Source organism: Opisthocomus hoazin, chromosome Z (genome assembly GCF_030867145.1).
Source record: "Opisthocomus hoazin isolate bOpiHoa1 chromosome Z, bOpiHoa1.hap1, whole genome shotgun sequence".
Taxonomy (NCBI): Eukaryota; Metazoa; Chordata; class Aves; order Opisthocomiformes; family Opisthocomidae; genus Opisthocomus; species Opisthocomus hoazin.
Genome location: NC_134454.1, coordinates 40962658 through 40989085, shown reverse-complemented (window position 1 = coordinate 40989085; position 26428 = coordinate 40962658). Strand labels below are relative to the sequence as shown.

The following is a 26428-nucleotide window of genomic DNA, read 5'->3' as shown; positions in this document are numbered from 1 at the left end:
TTAGAGTGGTACTGAGAAGGCCCAGCTGTGAAGACTGGTAGAAAGACGATGAAGCTTAGCAACTGGACATCAGCATAGCACAGGAAATTCACTGTAGATCAGTGATAATGAAAGCATACACCAAAAATTATTCTAATGTTGCAATTCTAAAAAGCAAGCTCTTAACTGGGTACTATACTCATCAGCAGTGAGATTTTGTGATTATAATAACAAGTTCCATGAAAACCTCAGTTCAGTGCCCAAGAGCATTGAAAAATTAAGTTTAATGTTAGATGCACATCTGCTTACTTGCATGCATGCTGTCTCTTTCAGGCCCACAGCCCTTCTGATTAAAAAAAAAACACCTCAAAAATTCACAAATACCTAGAAGACATTCAAAGAAAGCCAACAAATGATAAAAGTGTGGGATGGGTTGCATAATAGGAACAGCAAAGTGGGCTGTACTTCAGCTGGAAAGACAACTGGTCCAGCATGATCAAGATTTATAAATGCAAGGGACACACAAAGGGTAAATATGGACCAATTGTTGACTGTGCTTGCCAGTACATGAAATAAAAGGCATCAGAAGAAAGAAGTAGTGAGAAATTCAGATGAAAAAATGGTAGTTTATCACATATGTATTGAAGCAGTGGAATTGTTTACAGTTGGAATTTGTATATTTTTGAAGTTTGGAAAGTAACTGGACAAAAGCATGGAATAAAAATCCATCAAGGATTAAATTGTTGTTAAATGCCAAGGGGTCCCTTCCAGTCTTAGAGACCCCTGAGCTGTTGGAGGCTAGAAAAACATTCTGAGGAAATATTTCCGTGTGTACTTTATTATAGGCTTCTGGTGTTTATGTTGTTTTTTTTCCCATTAGGGACAGATATAAATCCATACTTGGCAAATTAAATATTCTGTTGCCCCATGTGTACTCCGAAAGAGGAAGCAAAAAAAGAAAAATTGGGTAAAAAGACGGAATAACACAGGAGGTAGTGAGCCAGGAGGAGATTGACACCAAGGCCCTGAAACTTAATGGGGCCTGAAATGGGTGGTGTCAGTGTAAATAAGAAGTAGAAATTGATGGTGAGAACAGTATAGCCCAAACCCCAATAGAGAGGAGAGACAAGAAGTCATTTTTCCAAGAGGCTCCAATTGCATCATTTTGCAATGTAAATACAACTACTGTTGGCTCCTTCAGTATTAAAACTTGTTAAAATGAACAGTCTGTTGTCTTTTTGTTGTTGTTGTTTTTTTTGGTTTTTTTTTTTTATTTTAGATTTTCTGCACAGTAAAGCTCACTTCTGCAGATTCGCTAATGTACTTGAAGCTTCTGTCTTCTTTCTGTTTTATTGTTGTCTTTATATAGGTTTGGTATAAACTATGTCTAGGACAGAAAAAAAGCCAATATTTTGCTCTTTCTTGTTTACTATCTGTAGAGGCACTTCTGACTCTTCTTAACCGGGCTTTCTTTTTGTTTAAACTTCTCAATGGTCTTTTGTGTTACTTGGTCTCCTGTCTTTTTTTTGTTTTGACAACTGGACTATTTGAGTTAAAAAGTCACTTCTGTCATTTCCCAGATTCTGTACTTGATCACATTCCTCTTTTTATTTTAGTTTTCCACTCCAATGCAAGCTGTGTTTCACCAGCTCTTCCCTTATCACTGTATTTTTAGAAAAATTATTTATTTTATTAGTCTTTTATCTTCAGCTTATGAGAAAGCTGAGGCAAACTTTTTTGACCTCACCATCTGAAAGTCATAAGGCCAAAATCCTCTACAGAAACTCCTTTGTTTCAGATTTTTGCATGAAAATTCCTGCTATTGATAAGACAGTTTGCAGCCATTCTGCAGGAGTGGTGATTCTACAGGGTTAATTATGAATCAAGGAGACAACTACATGTGCTTCATTTTTAAAAGTAAAATTTTAAAGGTAGCTCTCAGCACGTAAGAAGAAAAATTAGGACTGGAATTTGCTTCTTTTGTTCATATGTAAAACCAGTTACATTTATTTGAGTTTACTTACTATTTTGTAGTGCAAATAAAGTATAGCAGAATTTGGTCCTTAGTTTTAAAATTTCATTCTATGGTCTTTCTCATTCCACTGAGCAGCTACTAAATATTCATGTAAGAAACTGCTCAGTAGTGTAAGTAGTGGCCTTCTTGCAGTCCTTGAGCCTGTGAACTTGGACATAAGATAGTAGTTCTTGCATTTACCAGATTCTTGCATGGAACAGCTTTAGAATTGTTAAATTGGCATGTTCCTAGGCAATACTGTTGTGGATGAGATACTTTCTGCTTTGAAATCACAAAAAACACCTGGAACACGTCTTTACAAAAAGAAAAAAAAGTCTGCAGGTCCAGTGCAGAAATACTAGATTTTTTCCCTTTTTGAGGTGTAATTAGAAGTGGAATTTCAATTGTTTGACATTCTGTTGAGTAGTAGTAATCAAATGTGATGATAGATGAACTTCATACAGGACTGTCAACATTCAGTCTTAGTAGACTGACTTCCATGACATGTAATGTAATACCTGGTCCAGAATTTATTTGTACTGGAGTCTGTTCCAGCTGAGTGGTCTCTTTATCCTGCTCAACTATAAATATTACCTGTTTGTATTTTACAGCCTTGGCGATCAGTTTGAGATCTTCTACAAAATATACAAAAATTTCTCTTGCGAATGCTGAAATGCAGATTTCTTTGTGAGAAAGCATGAAATGAGAGGCAGCAGCAGCTCCTAGTTTGTTGTGCCAAAGGCAGTGGGAGAATACATGATTAACTCCAGAACCTCAAGAGAAAATTCTTGTTACTAAAACCAGAGGATCCATGCTTACATTGCCTGTGAGCTTCCAGAGTTTGCTTTCTGTCCAAACAGCTCATTGTTTCAGAGTGGGAGAGAGACGGTGTCACTTTGTAGACTGGGAAAAAGAGTTACACAGAATGAATGGACCTCAGCAAGGTCAGAAGCAAGCAGGGGAGTTGATAAAATGCATTGAAGAAGTTGTAAATCTCATGTTCATACAGTGGTCAGTTTCGTTGCTTGCACTTGGTTAAGCATTTATATTTTTATAGTAGCAATTACTACAGTTAGATATGCACATAACTGTAGCGAAACAGATAACTTTGGAATTGAAAGGCTGAAGTCCCTTGAATGAGAAATGCTTGTAGCTCTGAAACAGGGAGTAGATGACTATCACTCTTATTTTCTCTCTTTAGTTCATATACAAAATTATGTATGGAGAATTTTATTTTTATTACAGCAGCTTTTCATAAGTCCTGGTAGACAGGTGCATATGGGAGCAAAAGCAAAACACGGTTTACTCTGTGATCTGTGGTTGTCTAGAAGGTTTTGTTGTCTCAGAAAAGTAATTTCAACTTTTTTAAATACAGATTTCTTCATTAAAATGCAGAACCATTCTACTAATAAAAGGAATTTCTGATCATTTAATCTCAGATAAAATAAAAGGGATTTTGAAGTAGTTTCCAACTTCATTTCAATGACCTTGATGTGACCCTGCGGGTGGATTGGCATGGATTTATTTTAGAGAACTCTTCTACATCTATATAGAAGTTTTCTCATATTATTTTTTTTTTAAATTACGACATCTAAATAACTGGGAAAATCCAGTTATGTGGATTTTCTTACACGGCTGAAGAACAGTAAAATCTTCCTCATCGCTGATTTTAGTAACACAAAGCCATGAGTGCTTCAGCTTTTGCAGAATTCTTAAACTGAGGATTAGGTGGGAGACAATGGTTCTTACAAGTATTACGGGTAATAATGTGTAGTCAGACTTTCCAATGCAAGGCTGGACCTTCTGTGCAATGCTTGACGGTCTACAGATGGCAGAATTGCTCTCATTCTTTTGGTACTGCGCTCTGTGGCTAATTTAAGGAGGGGAGACGTATTTGCTTTAAAATAGCTGTTAAGAGTGAGCTGGAGCCACACTGTTAGCTAATGCTGTTAAAAAAGTTTTGAGAAAAAGGAAGCTTCAGGAAGCAGAACCCTGCCGTACTACTCCAGCAGAGGCTGTTTGTCAGACTCCCCGGCTCTGCTAAGTAGTCCTGGTCTTCCTGTAGTGATGGTCCAGGCTACAGGCCACTGCAAGGACATGGGCTTGAAGCAGGACCTGTCCATTGTGGATCTGTCTGGAATCAGCTGTGTCTGGCACAGGGCACCTCCTCCCACTGAGGTGTGCCCTGCTGCCCCCCAAAAAACTGCGACCAAAACCCTGGCAATTAATGCACAATGCTGAAGTTGTAGGTCTTCCTGTCTGTGCTGGGACCTCACTTTGTAAGGACTTCCAGACAAGCTCAGAAAGCCTCAGGGAGCAGCGCGAGGGTGTGCCTCTGTCCTGTGGGTGAAGTGGGAAGGTGCCTCCCCAACTTCATTAGACTGCTTCAGGCAACCAGGGTGGGAACGACTGAGGAGACATGTGTAGTAAGTGGCAAGCTGTGAGGTGTAGGGTTTTCCCTGTGAGACAGGTTGTTCCAAGTGGCTGGTGCTGAGTGCACAAAACAGTCAGCAGGTTACTCTGAAATGGTACCGGGTTTTTAGGTCCATGCACATATTCTCACTTCTGTGCCAGGGAAGATGAGTTTAGGGAGCCCCTGTTGCTGGAAATGTTTTACTAAAGTGCTGTCAACTCATTTAAATAAAAAAAAATGCCTGAGGTTTTTTATGGATGTCTTCTTATGAGAAATCGGCTGTTAGCTCTGACATCCTAGCCAAATTCTTCCCAGAGTAATTAAACATTCTCTTAAATTCAATTTCCCCCATTTTTCCAACTGAATTAAGTGTTCTTTGTTACGCAGCTTTGTGGGCTTGAAATGGACTGATAAATAGACTAGAAAAAAAGTGTGACATACTAATAGGTGAGGTAAATGCTACCAAATGCTTTCTTTTTTAAACCCTGTTTTTACAGCCAATTACTTATGTTTGTATGGGATCTTAGGAATCCTGTGGTAAAATTCATCGTCATAAAGCTACTAAAATAGGTTGCACATTTGCAGATAAACGTAATGCTTTTGAGCCAAGACCCTCAGGGCGGTTTGTTTATGAACTCGTTTGTGGCAATAAGCTGCAAAGTTTCCAGGTACCACACAAATATTCTTACTCAGCACTGCATTTATAGAAGGATCATTCCTGCTGAGTTTATTTACTCCCTTCTGTCTGACCTTTGTATAACATTCTCACTCCATGCATAAGATGGGCACAGTCTGCTAAATACACTTCAATTTGCAAACAATATAATCAGGTTGTTAAGAATGCTTATTGGTGATTTAAAATACCATAGTGCTCAAAAAAAACTTCAAAATACTTCATAGTCTTTAATAGAAGAAAAGGTTTACAGAAGGTGTTACTGATGACAACAAGCTGTGATCTATGACCTCATAAACTGGTTAATTAGAAGTGTTACTAGCAGTTCATAGTTGATGTGCTGTCTTCTAAAAAGGTCCTAGAAATTTGCAGTGTCGAGGTTATATGCTATCTTGAGCTCCAGTCAAAGAAGGAGAATTTTGGCAATGTATCGAGCAGGGGGAGCTGTTCCTTATTCTCAGTATATGTGAAATGTGAGCCAAATCCATGTGTTACGATTTGGGAGGGAATGTGATGAAATATTTAAGAAACAATTCTGCATTTCTGTTTTTTTTCCCATTGTTCGCTGACCGTCTTGTAATATGCCTGGGCAGTTGTCAACACAGACTGCTGCTTGAGTTTCCAGGGTTTTGATCTTTCACCAAAGTCAGTCATGTCACCATCTGCTTTAAGAATTCTTTGCCAATTTACCTAGTTGCTCACGTCAAAACTTCACGCTGTGCAAAGTGAGTAGCACTTAATGGATTGACTTCATGGTTTCTGTGCTGCCTCTATTGAGCGAGCATGGACTCATAGTTGCTTAGGGGAGCTGAAGAGTAAGTTTTGTCAAGCAACTTGCTTGAAATGCTCTCATCCTAGGGACTCTTTGGAACAGAATCTCATCCTTCTTCTGCAGGAGTCAGTGAAGGGTTGCTTAAACTATTGGCAGGACCTCACTGAGCACTTTATCAGCAGCAGGAAATAAAGGCACTGCACTTGGAGTATGGAAAGCAAGGTAAGGGATCTTTTTTCAAACAAGCTGGCTCAGAACACTCTTGCTATTCTTTTTGTTTAAAAGAACAGAAAAACAAAATTTAAAAAGCAGTTTTATTAGGGATCCACTTGCTTTTCAATTCTAGTGTTGCCACTGGAGTTACCAGATAGGAGAAGCCCATGAGGAAAAATGAGAGATTAAATGCTAGACAAGAAAAGATAAATTGGCATCTGGTTTAAGTGTCAACAGGTGTAGGACATTGAATTGTAGTTGGCAGTGGGGTCTTCTGCCAGCAAGTCAACTTGCAGCAATGCTGGAATTATCAATACAAAATGCGCAACATGCACAGTTGAGCAGAAGCTGAAATTAAGTCTCTTATTTTTCCAGTAATGGTGGATAGTCATGAATGAGTTGATAGACAAACTGTAATGATTAAAGGTGTGTGAATAGTTATATTGATGTGCTTTTCAGCAGAAAGTGGGTTTTGTGGTCTCTGGTATGTTTAGATAATAAAACTCTGTTGGGGGATTTGCTGTTTTCAAGCCTAGAGGATTAAAAAAGGAGTAGCAGTCTGTTTCTGAAAGCATGTCCAAAAATCAGAAGAATTTCTTTGCTGGGGCAAACAGCTATTCTAATATGTATTCTGCCATTTAAATAAATTCCTTCTAGAGGAGGTTAAAAACTTACTTCTAATATAGTCAGTGCAATTAATTAATACAATTTAAGAAGTATAAGCAACTGTCTAAACACTTTGAGAGAAGATTACATTTAATGTAAAAACAGAAGTATAAAAACATCCATTCATCTGCATAAAGAAAGAACCTAGCACAAAAGAGCAAGCAACATAGCAGGAATCACTGTTGTCATCTGGCTGTGTCTTAGTTGGTTCCTCGTCTGATATTTACTCTCTGAATTATGTTTATAAAATCTCCTATTCAGTGAGCTGAGGAAATGCAGAGGAAAATATGCTCTTTCATCCTACACAGCTATGGGACTTAGCCAAGAGAATATATGAGGACCAAATAATAAGCAGTGCCATGTAGTAAATACATTTTATTACAGTCTTTTTTTGTCCTCCCTTTTAGCTTTCTGTTTTCCTATCTCTGTTTTCATTTGCCACAATTTCCAATTTGCACAAAAGAGAGTGATTAAATACCAAATTTTGTCATAGAACCTAGGTGAATGGGCAATGCCCGGTTTAATTCTGCAAGGGAAAGAGGTGATGAATCAGAGGTGGGCAGGAGGCAAATCAGAACCCAAGGCAATGAAGGCCAGCCAACAGTGGCTGCAGTGGGGAAAGCAGTAGTAATGCAGGCCCCAGAAAGTGGCAGGTGTTCGACCACGCATCCTCATACTAATGGAATAAAAATGCCTTGTTTCCACTGGCTTGTTCCATAAATGTTTTTCATCTGTAGATGAGTGACACTGGTGGTTTTACTAATAACCAAAGGAGAACCCAGTTATCTGCAGGGTGTAGAACTCTCTCAGAACTTTGATAGTAAGTCTTTGTTTCTGAGTTGAGTTTTTAAACCGAGTAATTTTTGATGTAGCAAGAAAATGTTTTCATGAAGTAAGTAGCTCATATCTTCTGCTGTATAATGACTTGAAAGGTAAAGATAATTGTTAAAATCTGTTCCTTATTCTGAAATGTTTGATGTTTAGCTGCTGTCTCATTACACCTGAAACACTCAAGGAAATATTTTGGACCCTAAAGAGCACAGTAGTTTATGTTAGGACTGGCAGAAATTGCTGTTGAGAAGACTGAGATCAGAGGGAGAGAAATGGAAATTACCTTGGGTCAAGATGCCATGTACAGTTGAGATATGATGCTGAGCAATCAACAGGAGTCTGTCCTTCTGACATTTAGGTTAATTTCAGTGACACTGGTCCACTTTGACATTTTTCTAGTCATAAGTATGTATTTATTACCTCTCAATACAGTGACATTTTCTTTGTGACTGAAAGGTCTCAGGCAATTTGCCAGATGTCAGAAGTGTATGCTGTTTTCACTCTTGGGCAGAAACTTTGTTTTTAGTTTATTTCTTTGCAATTTCTTTTGTAATTCGTGTTCAACTCTTTGCTGAATATGTGAATATCCTGCCACTAGAACAATCCAGGAGCAACTGCAGGTTTTTGACTGTTGTGCACATGCTGAGGTTCTTGTGGGATATGAACACTTGATAAAAAGGAAACTAGAAACATTTTTCATTGTGGTTGAACTTGCTTTCAAATAACTAGTTTAATTGAAGGCTTTTTCCTTGTTTTAGTCTTTCTTTTACATGTTCCATTCTGCCCTTGCCAAAGTTCCTCTCAGGGGCTGCTTACACTGCCTTTTCCCTTTCCAAGAAAGTGCTTACTACTGTTCACATGTAATAAGAAAAAAAGAAACCAGAGAAAGCATAATTAATTGGTAGATTCCACAGAACAATGTCATTGCATTGATGCTACTTTTTGACACTGAAGTATTTCATTTTCCTTTTCAATTTTCTGATATTTGCAGGTAATAAAAGTTAAATGGTTGTGACAATACAAGTAATTAAATTTTCTTACTTCATTTCATGACCCCATTCTCTAGATCTGTACTCTGCTCACTGACTGAATTTACTTGCAGCACTTTCCTGTTGTATTAATTATTAAAAGAATAGTGCTGCATAAAATATTGATCTGTTACCTGACATTCATTTTTGAAATGTAAACAGAGTAAGAGAGGTATTACCAGAAACAATTTCTGGATCTTTCTTTCTCTAAATAAAAAAAAACATTACAATGCATGAAATTAACTAGAAGTGCATAGTCATTTTATGAAGTGCCAGGCATGCCCTGTATGACTCACACTTAAATATAATTACTTTTACTTAACATCATGGCAGTACTATGTCATTGCTTAATTATAGGCAAAAAACCTGGAGTTTCAGAACCGGAGACCATAACCAGATGGTATTTCAATTATTTGTGCAGAATAAATAGTCCAAATATTACTAGGTCTGTCCTATCTTTTGTTTTGCCTTCGCTGTTAGGACTTTGCTTTCCTTACGATTTCACTGTTTGTTAGCTCTTAATTTTATGTAAGCCATTTGGGTCAGCCTTATGCTGCCTTCTTTTACAGGAATTTGAACTACTATTTTCGATTAGAACTACAACTTGTCTGCACTTGGACTTTATTTCAGTTATATATTTTAACTGTTGACCATACTATTTTACTTTTTACTTTCTTTAGTGATAGGAAGGCCTTTTTTTTTTTTTTTTAGTGCTTCCTGTGCTTTTGAATATTCATACAGGAAACAGGGGGAATAGTGAAGGGAACCTTGATTTTATTTCATCCCTATATGTAAGAAAGGTTGGCATAGTTCTTGTTCACTTTTTTCCCCTTGTCATTCCCGTAGCTTTTTTTGGAAATATATCACACAAAAATATCAGAAGGACGAAGCTTTTCTTATCTTCAGTAACAGCACTTAACTGTTTCTGGTTTGTCTCCTGCTTCTCCATCATGTGTTCCCTCAGCCTTCAAAGTGCTTTGCAGCATTGGGTAAATATCATCTTACCGACGGAGACCTTGGAGCTCATGGAAGGAGGGTGACTTGCCTAAAGTTGCACTGTGATTTAACGAGCTCAGGTTGTTTCCCGACATCAGGTTCAGCGTCTTGTCTTTCAGGGAAGCAGGATAAATACATACAGACTTTCTCAGTCTCCTTCCAGCACTGGAGGCTGATGACTTATCTGTTACTGTCAGCAGCCTGGTCTTGGCATCTTAGAAAGTGCCGTTTTAGATAACTTCTACTGATGACAATTTTCATGAATGTAAAAGTTCGTGTTACTAATGTAGTAAGTTAGATACTTTCGCAGAGCAGCAGTACTAAAGAAAGAACTTCTTTTTTATGTATATATATACACTTATTGTTTACATCTTTTCTATTAGGCCTGAAAATCCTGTTTTCTTCTTTGGAAAAAGAGGTTCTTAGGTAGACATAGGTTTATTTTCCAAACTTCTTTTTGGCATGGTCACTTATTTCATACTGTATGTATGGGGGTAAGTGGGTACATGGGGTGAGTGACGACAAACATAGTGGGAAATGGTTTGAAGCATTGTGATTCTGTAATTTTACCCCTTCCATGTTGTATGTATTATTAAGGATTCAAACTGTGCAAGTGGGCATAAGCATCTGAAATAACTTTCAAAAGCAATGTTTACTTTGATGATACTTCTAAAGTTTGCAGGTGTTTCTACTACCTTATTTGACAATCTAAAGAAGAGACCTATTTACTGACTTTGCAAGATGTGACAGGCGCTAAACTGTTGAATTCTCTTAGCGTCTTTGAGAAGATGCTAAAAATTTGAGTTCTTACAAAAACTGTAATGAGATTCCTGGTAAAAAGAATTCAGACATGATTGTGTATGCAGAAGAAGGGCCTGTTATAAATAGTTCTATAAAACAAATGAGGTGCTAAGGAGGCCACTGCGAACTATTCCTTGTTTTTGTGTAGATCTTTGATGTCATAGTGCATTAAAGAGAGGAATACGTAGCCTAAGGAATTCTTAGGTAATTGTTGGACTTTCTCAGAACAATCTGCATGTGTGACACTAAGTGTTTTGAATTAGCAAGTTCTCCTGCAAGAAAATTTGTGCTTTGGAACCTGAATTTTACCTTAACTTCATAGAGTATCATGTGTAAAGGTGATCAGTTCAGGCACATACATTAGATTACAGATACTTTTAGAAAAGTGAGATGTCTATTTTGGTTGCTATTTTTTAACTTTAGTAGGTATTTCAGTTGCAATTCTTTCGACTGTGTAATAAATGGAAGTTTCATGTTTATGTATCAAATTCTCCAGTCTTTACACAAGCTAGATTACAAAGTGGGAAGCTTGCTATGTGAGAAACTTGTCTTCTGCAGATAAATGAGGCTATCAATAATGTTTTTTGTTTACAGTGTTTATTTCTGCGCTGATTCATTTAATACAATTTTTTGCGTCTGGAAAACGTAATGTTGTCTTGTATGATCATAAGAGCTTTCTGTTTATTCTGGTTTACTTTTAAAGGCAGTATTTCCTTTTTATGTTCATTGCTTCCTTGCCCAACTCTTGGGAAAAAATCTCTATTGAACAATTTGGCTGAGGCACTGTAGGAGCACTCTAGAAACTTAAAGTTTGGCAGCAGTTGGGTGGAGAAAGTGCATATACTTCTGCAGGTTTTTTTGCTGAATTTCTTTTGCGTGTCCGTGTCCCCCCCCCCCCCCCCCCAGTTTTCTGTAGGAATCTTATGTAAGAATCTCAGTCTGTGAAGGACACATTCCATTTGCTATTTAATTTCTCTCCCGGTCAATCAACTATGTGTAAAAGTGAAAGCAAGGAACACAATAGAAATACTCTGTACGATCAGAGTTACCCTCATTAAAAAAATATTTTAAAAGAAAGGTCAGAATGTTATGAAACACTAAAAAATACTTTTTTCCCAGAATGTACTTGTGGCATTCTCAAATATTTTTCTATATATCAAATTACAGGTTATCATTTTTCTTTCAAACTTGTTTATACAGTAACAAGAAAGAGACATAATGAAATACAGAGTTATTGTTTTTGAAAGAGGTGTCATTTGGCATAGTCAAGTAACAAAAAGACATCATGTAGGATCTTATTCAGGGGATGAACATTTATGTCATTCAGTGAGTAGCTTTACTGATTTCTTCTGGACCATTTATCTTTAGCTTGTAATACCGCACAGCAGTAAAATCTGGGTCTTAAATTGTTTTGGTTCCAGAAACAAAGAAAGGCTGTTCTTGAAAGTGCATGGACATTTAATGCATTTTCATACATTAATGGCATATTTGATGAAAGAAATTCTGGGTGCTGCTTTTACACAGCTGCATTTTATAAGGGTGTAAGAAGCTTTCTAGTTTTGACCTGTGAAAGAGTTCTTCTGCACATGCTGAAAGGAGCCTAAGTAGGTAGGACCTACACACAGCCGCTGTGCAGCAGAAGCAATTACACTTCTCTTACAAAGATGGAACATTACATATTTAATGCAGTTCCCATCACAGCAGCAGTGAGATATCCTGAGACTTGTTGTGGTGATAAGACTCTGGAGTCTAACCTGAGGCCATAAAATGCCTGAGAGGAAGCGTTTGTGGGATACCCAAAGAGAAAGGTTTTGCGGTTCATTGGAAATTTTCTGAGACAATGTGCAAAATATCTTGTAATTTCATAGAAATTGAACAAATTGCTTCAAGTTTACTTGAAAGTCACAATATGACCTACGACTTTTTCCACCATTTTACATGGAACATACACAGGAATGTCATGGGCATGTCTAAATATTTAATCAAAAGACATGCACAGTGGACAGAGTTTTTTGTGACATCTGTGTACTCTTTCATGCTATCCATTTGTGACAGTTGCATGGCAGTTATTCCCTCTAGTATTTAGAAACAGAGTGCTCTTAAGATGTCACTCTAGATTAAAGCCAAGATTTTGAACAAAATAACTTATTTATATTCCTGATTTAAATTTCAGTGGCATGCTGAGACTAAATTTACTCAGGCTGTCTTCTCTGTCACGAAGGTAATTTTATTTAACTGCATGAAATTTCTATAGGATATAGAAAATAGTTTGTTTTGGCTTACAGGTAAAAGGTGCTTCTGCCAACTGGATACTGAGTGAAAGATCTTTCCCATGCCTGACTTCCTTTTGTGTCTGAGATTGTGCAGAATAATCTTCCTCTTCAGTATCTTAAAAGCATTTTTTTCTTAGTTTCTGGAATGATGGGAGAGATGACAGTTGTACTCTTTCTGGGTTTTTTTGTGCTTTATGAGTTCCTTTAAAAAATGGCTCATGGTATTTTTTTCTGGAAGGTACTTATTGAAGTGACAGTACATATGAACAATGACTACTGGCTATGTTAAGCAGGATGACGGATGGTACTTGCTTACTTCACTCTCTGAGAGCTGATCAAATTAATTCCCAAACAGAAATTCAGATTTTCTAAGTATACTATCACCATATGTAAAAGAGGAATCACAAAATCACAGAATGTTCGGGGTTGGAAGGGACCTCTGTGGACCATCTAGTCCAACCCCTCTGCCGAAGCAGTGTCACCTACAGCAGGCTGCACAGGACCTTGTCCAGGTGGGTCTTGAATATCTCTAGAGAGGCAGACTCCACAACCTCCCTGGGCAGCCTGTTCCAGTGCTACATCACCCTCAGAGGGAAGAAGTTCTTCCTCATGTTCAGATGGAACTTCCTGTGCTTCAGTTTGTGCCCCTTGCCCTTTGTCCTGTCACTGGGCACCACTGAAAAGAGTCTGGCCCCATCCTCCTGACACCCACCCTTGAGATATTTATAAGCATTTGTAAGGTCCCCTCTCAGCCTTCTCTTCTTCAGGCTGAACAAGTCCAGCTCCCTCAGCCTCTCCTCGTAGGACAGATGCTCCAGTCCCCTCATCATCCTCGTAGCCCTCCACTGGACTCTCTCTCCAGTAGTTCCTCATCTGTCTTGAAGTGGGGAGCCCAGAACAGGACACAGTACTCCAGATGGGGCCTCGCTAGGGCAGAGTAGAGGGGGAGGAGAACCTCCCTCGACCTGCTGGTCACACTCCTCTTGATGCACCCCAGGATCCCATTAGCTTTCTTGGCAGCCAGGGCACACTACTGGCTCATGGTCAACCTGTCATCCACTAGGACACCCAGGTCCGTCCCTCTCCACAGAGCTGCTCTCCAGCAAGTCCACCCCAAGCCTGTACTAGTGCCTGGGGTTGTTCCTCCACAGGTGCAGGACGTTGCACTTGCCCTTGCTGAACCTCATCAGGTTCCTCTCTGCCCATCTCTCCAGCCTGTCCAGGTCACGCTGAATGGCAGCACAGCCTTCTGGTGTATCTACCACTCCTCCCAGTTTTGTGTAATCAGCAAACTTGCTGAGGGTACATTCTAACTCTTCATCCAGGTCATTGATGAAGAAGTTGAACAAGACTGGGCCCAGTACTGACCCCTGGGGGACACCACTAGTTACCAGCCTCCAACCAGAGTCAGCGCCACTGATGACAACTCTGAGTTCTGCCATTCAGCTAGTTCTCATCCAGCCCACACTTCCTGAGCTTCCCTAGAAGGATGTTATGGGAAACTGTGTCGACAGCCTTGCTGAAGTCAAGGTAGACAACATCCACGGCTCTCCCGTCATCTATCCAGACAGACATGCCATTGTAAAAAGCTATCAGATTGGTCAGGCATGATTTCCCCTTGGTGAATCCATGCTGACTACTCCTGAGTCAGCTGCTCCATCACCTTTCCCGGGATGGAGGTGAGGCTGACCGGCCTGTAGTTGCCTGGCTCCTCCTTCTTGCCCTTTTTGAAGATTGGAGTGACACTGGCCTTTCTGCAGTCCTCGGGCACCTCTCCTGTCCTCCAGGACCTCTCAAAGATGATGGAGAGTGGCTCAGCAATGACATCCGCCAGCTCCCTCAGCACTCGTGGGTGCATTCCATCGGGGCCCATGGATTTGTGGGCATCCAGATTGCTTAAGCGATCCCTCACACAGTCCTCCTCGACCAAGGGAAAGTTGTCCTCTCTGTAGGCTTCTTCTCTTGCCTCTGGTGCCTGGGATTCCTGAGGGCCAGTCTCAGCACTGAAGACTGAAGCAAAGAAGGCATTCAGTAGCTCTGCCTTCTCCACATCCTCCGTCACCAGGACACCCGCCTCATTCAGCAGCGGCCCCACATTGTCCCTAGCCTTCCTTTTGCTGCTGATGTAGTTGAAGAAGCCCTTCTTGTTGTTTTTGACATCCCTTGCCAGCTTCAATTCCAGGTGGGCCTTGGCCTTCCTTGTTCCATCCCTGCACGCTCTGACCACATTCCTGTACTCTTCCCAAGTGGCCTGTCCCTCTTTCCACATTCCATGGACCTTTATCTTCCACCTGATCTCCGCTAGAAGCTCCTTGTTCAACCATGCAGGTCCCCTGCCTCCTTTGCTAGATTTCTTTCTCAGGGGGATGCACCGCTCCTGAGCGTGGAGGAAGTGACGTTTAAAGGAAGGGATCTTAAATAAATACTAGGCGTTCCATAGAAGCCACAGAAAGATATGTTGTTCCTCTGGCTGTTTCGAGGTACCTGTAGTCTAATTGCAGGAAACAAATTACAGAATTCTGGAGTGTGCCTTGTGAGACAGGTGTACTATATTTTATAGCTGTTCTGTGTTCTTGGGGAGGCACTATTTTCCGAATATAATTTTGCATAATGCTGGATTCTGTTTGGAGAGTAACGCTAGTAAAAGTAAGGATGAAGAAATCAGTGCAGAAAAGGTAAAAAGATAAGGTAAGGATGTTAAGGAGGGAACTGAGTATAACACTTAGAGGTTTCTGCAAGAACTCCAGTCCTAATATTTAATATAAGAGCAGAAATACGTTGCCTGCCTTTAGTGACGTAAGTTTTTAAATTTTCAAACAGCAGGTGTTTGGCTCCATCAAGGCAACACTTTTGCTTCCATCAGTTCTGAACAGCTGAACAGGATGAGCTGGGTCGTCACTTGCCTCAGGCATCTCCAAAGAGGGCCATGGAAGAAGAACTCAGCCCTGAGAAATACTAAAGGGTCACTTCTTTTACTGTGACTCAAATCCTTTGTAAGTGCTCAGAGGCTATAGCATTTGCTAAGAGGGCAGTGCTTTTGCAGAGAAACCAGTGTTTATTAAGTTAACGTAACAGTTTCTGAGAATTGCTGACATTCAGGCTTTTGGAAACTTTGGGTGTTGAGTTACACACAGAGATGAAGCATGATTGTATGTGTTGCTTCATGCTTCTAAAGGCTTGAAACTAAGCCCCCAAACTCCCTTGCACTTCTAAAGAGAATAGATAGGCTCATTTCAGTGTCTTGGCTAAATTCCAGTGAGTAATTGCATTAAGCTTATCTAAATTCCTCTCTCTAGCTTGAATTGGTTGAGATAGTTTCCATCTGCTGTCTTATGCTATTGTTTATTTTGGTGAGTGATGTTAAATAGGCTGATGTTTTTTCAACTTGACATTGCTGTATTTTGTTAATAACTGAAATTATTCCAAAGTGTATTCCAAATTTGCAAATTACTTTGCTAAAAAAAAAAAAAAAGTTAATTGTTGTGTCACAGTATCTTTACCATTTTGTGGAGATGTGGTTACAAAATATCAGGATTGTTGTTTTAAAATGTACTTAAGTAGGGTATTTATGCATACTGGTTGTGAGGTTTTGAAGTGTAATGTCAGGCGCAGACAATCTGATTTTGTTTACATTAACTGTGGAGGGACAGCTGGATTTGAGATACTCGGGTGACAGAGAAAGAATTAATCTGTCTAGGTAGTTCTGAACCTTTGGTGAGGCAGTTGCAATATTCTACCTGAAATTATGAACTCCATAAAAGGCAAGGCAAGCTTGAGGCCTGTTGCCTGAAAATGAGAGAAGTTGTCCTCCTACTAAATCACCTTCAAGAACAGTAAATATTTCGTATATCTAGGCAGTGTTTTTTTCAAGAATATATTCTTCCCATGTCTGAAATATGTATTAACTGTATTAATTCGTTTTGATTTCTGCATTATTTTGGCTTTGTCTTACCATTCAGTTTATGCTCTTAAGTTGGTAGAGCTCCTCATTGTGTGTTTTATTGATTAAGTAGGTGTACCCAGTTTATGATAGACAGTCAGTCATTTGGTGAGTCTATCCAATTTGTGATAAACAGGGGCTACCCTGACTGTATTTCAGGTGACTAAGGATGTCTTTTTTAGATAATGTGCCTCTCTGGAGTAAAGAGTAGGGTAAAAAGCATGTTTGTTGAAAGAAGCCTAAGAGACAAACTAGCAAGGAGTTGTCCTGGTCCGGTATTCTTCCTCTGATCTCCAACACTGTGCTGTGAGTCTGTGGTATTTTCATCTTATCCCAGCAAACATGCCGTTTTTCAGAAAAATGGACATGGTCACTTGTTTTTATCCTCTCTCACTCTTCCCGGGAATGAAGAAATTTGGTTACTGCTGCTGTTAGAAATAGAAAGTTGCCCTTTCATACAATGTCAGCTGTTTGAGAGCTGTACTTACAGACTTTTTTGCTCCACGGTGTAAGGCAGACTGCAAGCAGCTTTTCTTCCATACTAGTTGTCTTGCAGTCGTGAATAATTTTCCTTTCTCTAGAATGCTGATGATCTTAAAACTTTTTCAGCATCAGCCCCAAGAAATTAAGGGTATAAACAAGCAGACAGAATTATTCCTAGCTCCTGCAAAAAGCATCCTTAAGGCACTGTTGTCTGTGTCCGAGAAGGATGCCAGTGTGCCTGCAGGTAGTGCGTGGGGTGGTTTCTCTCAGCCTCTGCAGAGAGACTCATGAAGAATGTGGCTGTCACCTGTTAAGAAAAAGTGCGGCTATGTTTCTGCTCTGCTGCTCAGGATGCAAGTTTGCTGATGACACAAAGCTGGGAGGAGTGGTGGATACACTAGCAGGCTATGCTGCTATTCAGCGAGACCTGGACAGGCTGGAGAGATGGGCAGAGAGGAACCTGATGAGGTTCAGCAAGGGCAAGTGCAACGTCCTGCACCTGTGGAGGAACAACCCCAGGCACTAGTACAGGCTTGGGGCGGACTTGCTGGAGTGCAGCTCTGTGGAGAGGGACGGACCTGGGTGTCCTGGTGGATGACAGGTTGACCATGAGCCAGTAGTGTGCCCTGGCTGCCAAGAAAGCTAATGGGATCCCGGGGTGCATCAAGAGGAGTGTGACCAGCAGGTCGAGGGAGGTTCTCCTCCCCCTCTACTCTGCCCTAGCGAGGCCCCATCTGGAGTACTGTGTCCTGTTCTGGGCTCCCCACTTCAAGACAGATGAGGAACTACTGGAGAGAGAGTCCAGTGGAGGGCTACGAGGATGATGAGGGGACTGGAGCATCTGTCCTACGAGGAGAGGCTGAGGGAGCTGGACTTGTTCAGCCTGAAGAAGAGAAGGCTGAGAGGGGACCTTACAAATGCTTATAAATATCTCAAGGGTGGGTGTCAGGAGGATGGGGCCAGACTCTTTTCAGTGGTGCCCAGTGACAGGACAAGGGGCAAGGGGCACAAACTGAAGCACAGGAAGTTCTGTCTGAACATGAGGAAGAATTTCTTTATTATGAGGGTGGCAGAGCACTGGAACAGGCTGCCCAGGGAGGTTGTGGAGTCTTCCTCTCTGGAGATATTCAAGACCCACCTGGACGCTGTCCTGTGCAGCCTGCTGTAGGTGACACTGCTTCGGCAGAGGGGTTGGACTAGATGGTCCACAGAGGTCCCTTCCAACCCCGAACATTCTGTGATTCTGTGAATGCTGAAAGACCTCTGGCAAGCAGGATGGGAGCAATTTTATGATGGTGATGGGGAACAATGACTAACTTTTTTTGAGAAGAAGGAAAAATAAATGACAATTTCTGGCCTGAGATTAAAAAATGAGAAAATTTTCTTGCTGTTTTATAATAATTCCTTATAATAATTGTACTGTACTGCACTTTTTTGAAAAAGGGACTGATAATTTTTGATTGAGAATAGTGACAGTGTTGCTAAAACATTAGCTTGTTTGGCAAATTGTATTTTAAACATATGTGGGGATGGAAATTTTACGAATAAAGGAATAACGTCTGATTTTTCACACAGGTCTAATAATGTAAATTACATGATGTTTCAACTGCTGTTTATAAACTGAGGAAAAACTTTTGGAGATGGTAAAACAGGCAGTGTAGTGGTTGAATTATTTTTTTTTTTCTTAAATGTGTTGAACTTGTGAGATAGTATAGAGTAGTTATCACTTGAGGCAGAGCCAATAAATCATCTTCAAACATTAATTAGGTAAGCAAATAGTTCTAATCAGTGATCTAATACGTTGTATGAATAAATGCAGTTTCTAAAAGTCTTCATCCAGAACTTGACAAATAATATTTAGCCAAGGTAAATAGTGACTGTGTAGTCCTTGTACATTGTACAGGATCATATGTGTGTTTAGAGTGTGCAGTAAAACAAGGTGAAATAGGTGAAAACCTCTGGTTTTGTTATAGGATATCTATGGCAACTGAAAGTGGTTGCTAAAATTAGTGTACGGAAAAAGTGTCCTCTGTGCTATAATGACCTGTTTATTTTAGTAGAGTTTGCTATTTTTCAGGTGCAGTTAAAAACCAACATTTCAAGTCAATACGTAATTCGTACACAGCCAACAAACACTTGTCTGTCTACACTTGAATGTGCAGCTGTTGCTCTTACTATCATGGAAAAAAATAAAAGTATACAAGAGGTATGTAATTTTAAACACCTGAGTTTTTCTTTCATGAATAGTACAGGGACAGCGAAGGTACTTTGCTATTAATGTCACATTTGATAGTCAAAATCTTGACAACCTTGTAATGGTTTTGTTGCATAGCAAACTAAAACAAGAATGTACCTATAGAAACTATTTTTCTTCAGATATTTGTTAGCTCTAGTATGTTCATGTTGCTGTGACTCTTTCTTGTCGTGTTCCAAAGGTCTCTATAGTTTTCCTATTCTTTATTCAACATTGCTGTAAGATTGCTGAGGGAACGTGTTAGATGCAAAGGTGTTCAATGATTGTTTTGCTGTTCCTCTTTTCAGTATGTTGAATTCTAATACAGTGGTTCTTATTCTATCCTGTAATGGAATTAGATTGGCTCTTTTGCCACAAAGAATTGTCTGAAGATAAACCTGGGCAAGATTCAGGGCTAAAAATCTTCTGCACACTTCTTTTTGTACTTCTAAATGTGGAGAAGAGTGTCTCAGATTCTTTTCACCTGCACAATGTAAAAGTACATTACTTTTTTTAAAAAAGTTGATTTATAAGGCACCAAATGTATGCTCTGCTTGCCACAATACAGAATAAAAATCTGTAGAGATGACAGTTTAGGATTTAGCCCAAAACGAACAGAAGCACTACTGTGCATATTGCAGGGCAAGTAATGCAGAGATGAACTATTGTAGTTATCTGTTCCTGTTGTTTGTCTAAGTTCACTTGACTTTTCTTATTGCAGAACTTAAAGTCATAGACTGTGTACCAGGTCATGTAATATACTAAATTGTACATATGTAACATGCTAGATTGAGTTTCTTTTTTTAAACAATTTTCTTTTGGGTATTTCTTAAGTATACTGTGTTGAAAACTACTTTGTTTTGTGTACTATGTTAATTAACTGCAATTAACAGTTGACTGTTAACAAATGTTCAGTTGCTGTAATGTATGGAATTTACATGTTGCACTCTTACATTACCGACATTATACTTAGTCTAAAGTGTAATTAGTATTTTGTAGCAAATGAAGATATTAGTAAACTTGGCAAAGATTATAGCCAATGAACACTCTGATGTCTAATTTTCATGAAGTCAGAAAAGCATGATGATTGTTTAGTCGATTAGTGATTCATTGGTACTGAAAAACGAAGCAAGCAGTGTTTGGGATGAAATTCTTATGGTAGGTCTCAAAGGCTTTGTTCTGTTGACTTTCCTGTGCTTTTTCCTAATAATATATAAAACCTGAAGCCACTTAAAGTCAGGAGAGTTTATTAATTTTAAATTGTACATCATATAATAGATGTTATGAGGTGGTGTATATGTGTACACACCTTATAATATTTGTTTACTTCAGTTGAGAATAAAAGTGTCATAGAAACATTCAGAATTTTTCACCAGTCTTTTCATATTCTAATAGTGGGGAATAGTATTTCTACAGGTACTATCAGTTGAGGCTCATAAGAGTTTGTAAAATACCTTTGGATACAACTTGGTAAAAAGGGAAAGTATTTCTAAGAAGTGAGAAACTTAAGAACAGTTGGAGATTATTATCAGTAAAGTTTCCATCTCTCTTAGATAGGATATTAAAGTATTTAACTACCTTTAAATTTATGATGAACTTCTTCAGGTAAGGTCTGAATTTAAAGTTACTGGACTGACAAATGCCATTGAGAATAACTGATGCTAGACTACAAGAAGTTTCATTTAGTTAGCAGTCAGGTAGGATTGATTTCCTTTTAGCATAGGTTCGTCTTGAAATATTATCTGGAGTTAAATAACAGTTATCTTTTGTAACAGATCCGTATTTTTAAATGATCCTCAGATGTCAAAGCGCAGCAAGGTGATCTTTGACTCTCAAAACCCCAAAATCTAATCCTGAGACAAGCAGTTGAGTATATTACTGCATGGAAAGTAGTAAGTTGTTTTCTGCAAAAACTAGGTGGCAGAGATGATCTGAGTACCCCCTCATGGCTACCTCAAAGATAAAATGCTTTTGTAAGCCTGTCCCACTGACCTCCCGCACTCCTGCAGCCATGGAATGCAACCCACTGGGTTACGTCTTCCTACCAGCCAGCCCACAACTGTTACGTGTCACTGGAGGAGTTTGGGACTTATCCCAGGTCAACGAATACTAATTGGACATTAGCCTTTTCCTTGCAAGTTGTGATCCCACTAGTCTATGATGGAAGAGGTTATTAAGATCAAGTCCTTCTTAATCTTTTGTTGCTGACATTAGTAATATCAATTTAATAAGCTTTTTGAAAAAGACCTACGAGTAGATTTGCAACGTAGACCCAGGTCTGCAATCTGATTGTGTGCCCAGGATGTAGTACAGAAGGGTCTGTAAAAGAGATTTAAAGTCCATGCATGTATTCACTACATTCTAGTGGCCACCCTGGGATGCTCATATACCTCTGCATCAGATGAGTATTTTGATACTTGACCTCCACCTACTAAAAAAGGTTCTCAGGTCAAAAATTGCTTCTGCAGTTGGCATAATGTAGACTATGCCACACTCGTGTCTGCCTCTGTGACAACAGAGAGTCACCCCACCATTAAATCAATTGCATTTAGAACCAGACTGGGACAAAGTATGTATGCACACAAGAAAATATGGCTCAGAAATTGCACCTCTATGTAAAGAAACTTTTCTAGAAACTTGTGTATCTTTTATGACAGTGCAGCTATCATATGCTTTTATGTTAAAAGAAGGTAATTATTTATTGTTGAAGTAAAACCCATGAAAAAATTAGAAATACTGAAATTAAAGTGGGTTTTGTATGTTTACTTTTTCCTTTAGTGTGCTAGGACAATGTTGGCATATTTTTCTTTCATTAGGACTTCTGTCTTATTCAGGTCCAGTGTGAATGTTTTGTTAGTTCCTTAGACTAATTCCCAGTCCTGGATTCTGTTTATTCTCTACTAGTCAGAATTGTCCCAGCCTACTTTTCAAAGACAAAATCATTAGTTTCTCAAAGGTGCTTCTATAAGTGTTGCTATAGCCAAGAGTTTCACAAACATTTGTGCACTTTTTTTATACCCTCTCTGAATTAATTGAGTGCTATTCCCAGCATATAAAATGGCAAATGGAAGTCAAGAACTTGGAACTTAAAAATGGGCACTTAGTTTGATGCCTGTTATAAGTCACTTTATCTTCCTGTGCGCTCTGAAGAGTCACATTTTCCTTGTTAGAAACTCAGCTCCTGCTGACTGCATCTGAACATGAGGCCCCGTGACACTGAGTCAGGCAACCTGAAAATGAAGAACCTCCAATTAGGAACAACTTGAGATAAATTTGATTTGTGTAGCTTCATTAGTCCTGCATAATATCTCTGGGCAGAAGCAGTAGTACGGTTCAGTCTCCAGGAGAGCAGTCCAGCTGCCTTGGTCGTGAGTCCTTCCTCTCTTTCTAAAACGCTGCCTCAGGGTATTTTCATGCAAGCACAAATAGCTTAGTTATTGTTAGGTACTTTATTACAGCTTGTTGGCTGAGCTGCAGTAAATGATCGTAGTCCTTGCTAAAGTCAATTTAAAGCCATAACTTACAGTAATGTAGCTGGGGCAGAAGTCAGGATTGAGTGGGTCCAAGGAAGGAATAAGGGACAACAGCAGGTAGGTGGACTAATGTCTACTGAGTGGCTTCTTTTTAGTACATCTTTTATTCAGCTGTGCCCTCTGTGCCTCCAAAGGTTATATTTTATCAGCATCTGTCATAAAAATTATATTTTGTCATGATTTTTAAGTAGTCCTTGAATACCAACCTGGGACAATTGATGTCTCTAAAATATCTTACTAAAAGGTTGGGCTTTTTGTCTCTCCCCACCCCTTCATCTTTCTGCAGACTATACTCCGTCCACTTCAAGCTTTATGCTCTTTCCAGCTTCAGCATGGTGCCCAGATCCATCACAGCAAGGAGCATCTTCTCAAAAATGGCTTATATGACAAACCAATACCAAAGAATAAGCGCAAACTCAGAAGAATGGAGCTTTTGGTGAATAATGTCAAAATATAAGAAAACTGTACTGACAGTACAGTGGAATTTATTTGCAGCTAGCAAAACAATATGAATCTGTATTTAATCCAAATGGTTGACTGTAATGTAATAAAACAACTTTAGGCCCTTCATAAGCAAGAGTTTATCTGCCAATGTGACAAGCAGTAATGGACAAGCTTTTTCATTTTTGCAGTAGGCCAGGTGCCTTTGTTCAGATGATAGAAGATCATTCTCATTTCCTATAGAAAAGAAGAAGAAAACTCTGAGCGTAGTTTAGAGTTGTGTTATCTCTTGGGTGACAAGTATGATCCTCAATATGACTGGATAAATTTACTTTGGAGAAGTTTTTATCAGTACGAGAAGACAGGAATATGAATGTAATGGAACGGTAAGGCTTCAGCATTTAGAATTACATTGAATTTCTGCTGAGCATTTTAACTTCAGAATCTAATTACAGTAGGTTTTCAAACTGTAATTCCTTATATTACTTAGTTCAGACGAACTAAGGACATGCTATTTGTATAGTACTTTCTAACTTTGAGATTTTGATTTCTTACGTTATTAGAATTGCTTTTTGTAAATTTATATACATTTTACAATGCCGTTGGGTTTAGTTTCTCTCCCAGACTTAGTTTTAAAGTTAAGCCTGCATATATTTTTACCAGAACCTGAACACTTCTGACTTTAAAAAGTGAATGTAGAGGAATGTGTTTTGGAATTATAACTCAGGTGCTTCATTTTATTTGAGCAAAAACTACTCTTTAACAGAAGGGGACGTTTCATGGATATGCATATGTCATACCCATACCCTGATGTACAATGGTTATGATACTAAAGGAATTAAACAAGCTCAGTGTAAACAGCCCTGTAAGAAGTATGATGCAATGAGAAATGATTATGTCTGGATACAACCTACTAACATGATTGCGGTTCCATTAGATTTACATGTGTTCTTCAGTTAGTTCTTTTCTAACAGTGATATAATTGTACCTCTTTCTTATGGGAATCGCTGACAGCAGAAGAATTGGGTATTTTTACAATCTTTGTGAAGTAAGATTTTATGATCTGGAGGAAAAAAAATAAAGGTTTTGATGTTCCTTTCTTCATGTTCATGAATGCCTCCTTTATGAAACAGATTAAAATGTTTGATGTTTGTCTTTACTATCAGTTCCACTCTAGGTAACAGCATGGAGCTGATTGGGTCCTAATTAGTCTTAGAAAAAGATATTTTGTCTTTAATTTATGAGCTGCAAGGCAAGAAACTGCAGAAGTGGGGGGTGCAAACACAGCTAACCAATACATTAACTGAAAGCATTTCTGCAATTAACAAGAGAGGTCAAAGTTAGGTCAGAGATTAGCTAAAAAGCCTTAGTTAACCCTGAGTTAATAGTGAACTTTTGTTTAGGCATGGATTAACAATTTAATTTGTCTGGCTATGTTAGCAAAGTTTATATAACCTTTTTCTCTTCTCCTGGCCTAGATAAATCCTGTATCTTGTCACTAAATTCGGCAAACCTGAATTAGTTTTGACAGATCTGAAGCAAAACAGTCTTATGTGCTTAATGTTAGTATAGATATATTTTTCTTCACGTTAGAACAGCGAAAGGGCATGTTTATTGCAGTAGCAAAGCACAGTGCAGCAATCTCCAGGCTGGCTTGGAGTCTGAAGTTGCAGTCTCGTGCAGCTTGTGTGCACAGCCTCGTGTGTGACGGCATCTCTGGTTCTGGGGGTGGCTTGGCTCGTGCGGGGCTGGGAATCTGTTTCACCTGTGCTCTGGTCCAAGCATTCCTTAAGGAAACAAGGGTATCAGGCTTTGCTGTTAGTGCCATATTTTCATATACAGACAATGTTCATATTTCATGTTTGTGTGTGCTAATTTAGTTTACATTATTTTAGATTCATCTAGAAGAGTAGTGTATCTTTCAACCTACATTGTGAAGATTATTTTCCTAGACAGAAGTCTAAATGTGTCTTTTCATAAAATGTGAGTTTATATTGTGGAGAACAGAAGGAAATTTGTATTGCAGCCTGGGATTCAGACATCTGCAAAATGCCTTGGAATTACTGGATCAGAGAAACAGTTGTCTTAATTGAGTTATAATCCTACACTAAATACTCTTGTGCATGCAATCTGTGCAGAGTTCTCATGTTTTTCAGCAAAGGACAAATTCCATAGAACTTACAATAAGCACTTCTTAGTTTTGTTGATTCCTCTGGCTCTTCTGATTTTGCTCCAGTGGTTAACAGGGTTTGTAGGATCTAATGCTGGATGCATGGAAGCCTTTAATTGCTAATTTCCTGTGTTGTACAGTACTAGATCAATCACTATACACCAGTTGCTGAAGAGACGAACAACAGTTCATTGCAAACCTACAGGCATTTTATTTTTTGAGTTTTTTGTATGTCACATCTCGGCTATAAGATAGTGATAATTTACATGCAACACAGGAGTCATATGAAGTTCAGTTTCAGAGTTGTTCAAAGCTACTAAGCACAGAAGACAATACTTCTTTTTAACGCTTTTTTTGGTGCAGCTTGCATGGCTTTGAAAGTATACACAATATAAGAGGAAGAGTTTAGAAAGTTTGTTTTCAGGTCTTCTGGATTCAGAATTTACCTCTAAATACATTACCTCGAAGAAATGGGTATTTCAAAGTCCAAACACTTTCGACAAAAGTTGTGCGTGATGAAGTAGTACTCTTTGCAAGCAATTTCATTGGAATGAGTTTCATTTGCAATTTTATTTTTTGCTGTGATGGTCAATCTGTTTCATTTTTCACTTACCAAAAGATTAATGAGTCAAACACACCAGTCTAACAAGATACTGATTAAAAAGAAAGGGATGTGTTTGCTTCTGATGTTTAGTCCTTTGTCCTTGTCCTCTTTGGACTTCCAAATATTGCTACCAAAATGAAATCTGTCTTCCGTGTGCCACTATGTCATACTTTGGGGAACTGATGACGTAGATAGCAGGCTTTTGAACATGTGAACATATGTAAAAATTCCACAAAGTGGGCATTGTTAGGTCTCCATGTTTTCATAATCTGCAAGACAAAGCTTGAGAAAAAAGACAAAGCTAGAAGTCCTTCAAAATAAGTACACAGCCCTCCACACACCTCCTGTGCTGAGGCCAACTGTGT

The 26428-nt window shown here is 39.0% G+C and overlaps 1 protein-coding gene across 1 annotated transcript in view; it reads left to right on the top strand.

Moving 5' to 3' along the window:
• Positions 1-24354, top strand: part of DTWD2 (DTW motif tRNA-uridine aminocarboxypropyltransferase 2) — a 98766-nt gene extending 74412 nt beyond the window's left edge. Inside the window, exons 5-6 of the mRNA XM_075410725.1 lie at positions 19160-19288; positions 23135-24354. Coding sequence (XP_075266840.1) covers positions 19160-19288; positions 23135-23305 — 300 coding nt within the window. The 3' untranslated portion in view covers positions 23306-24354. The remainder of the gene's footprint in view (positions 1-19159; positions 19289-23134) is intronic.
• The last annotated feature ends 2074 nt before the right edge of the window (positions 24355-26428 follow it).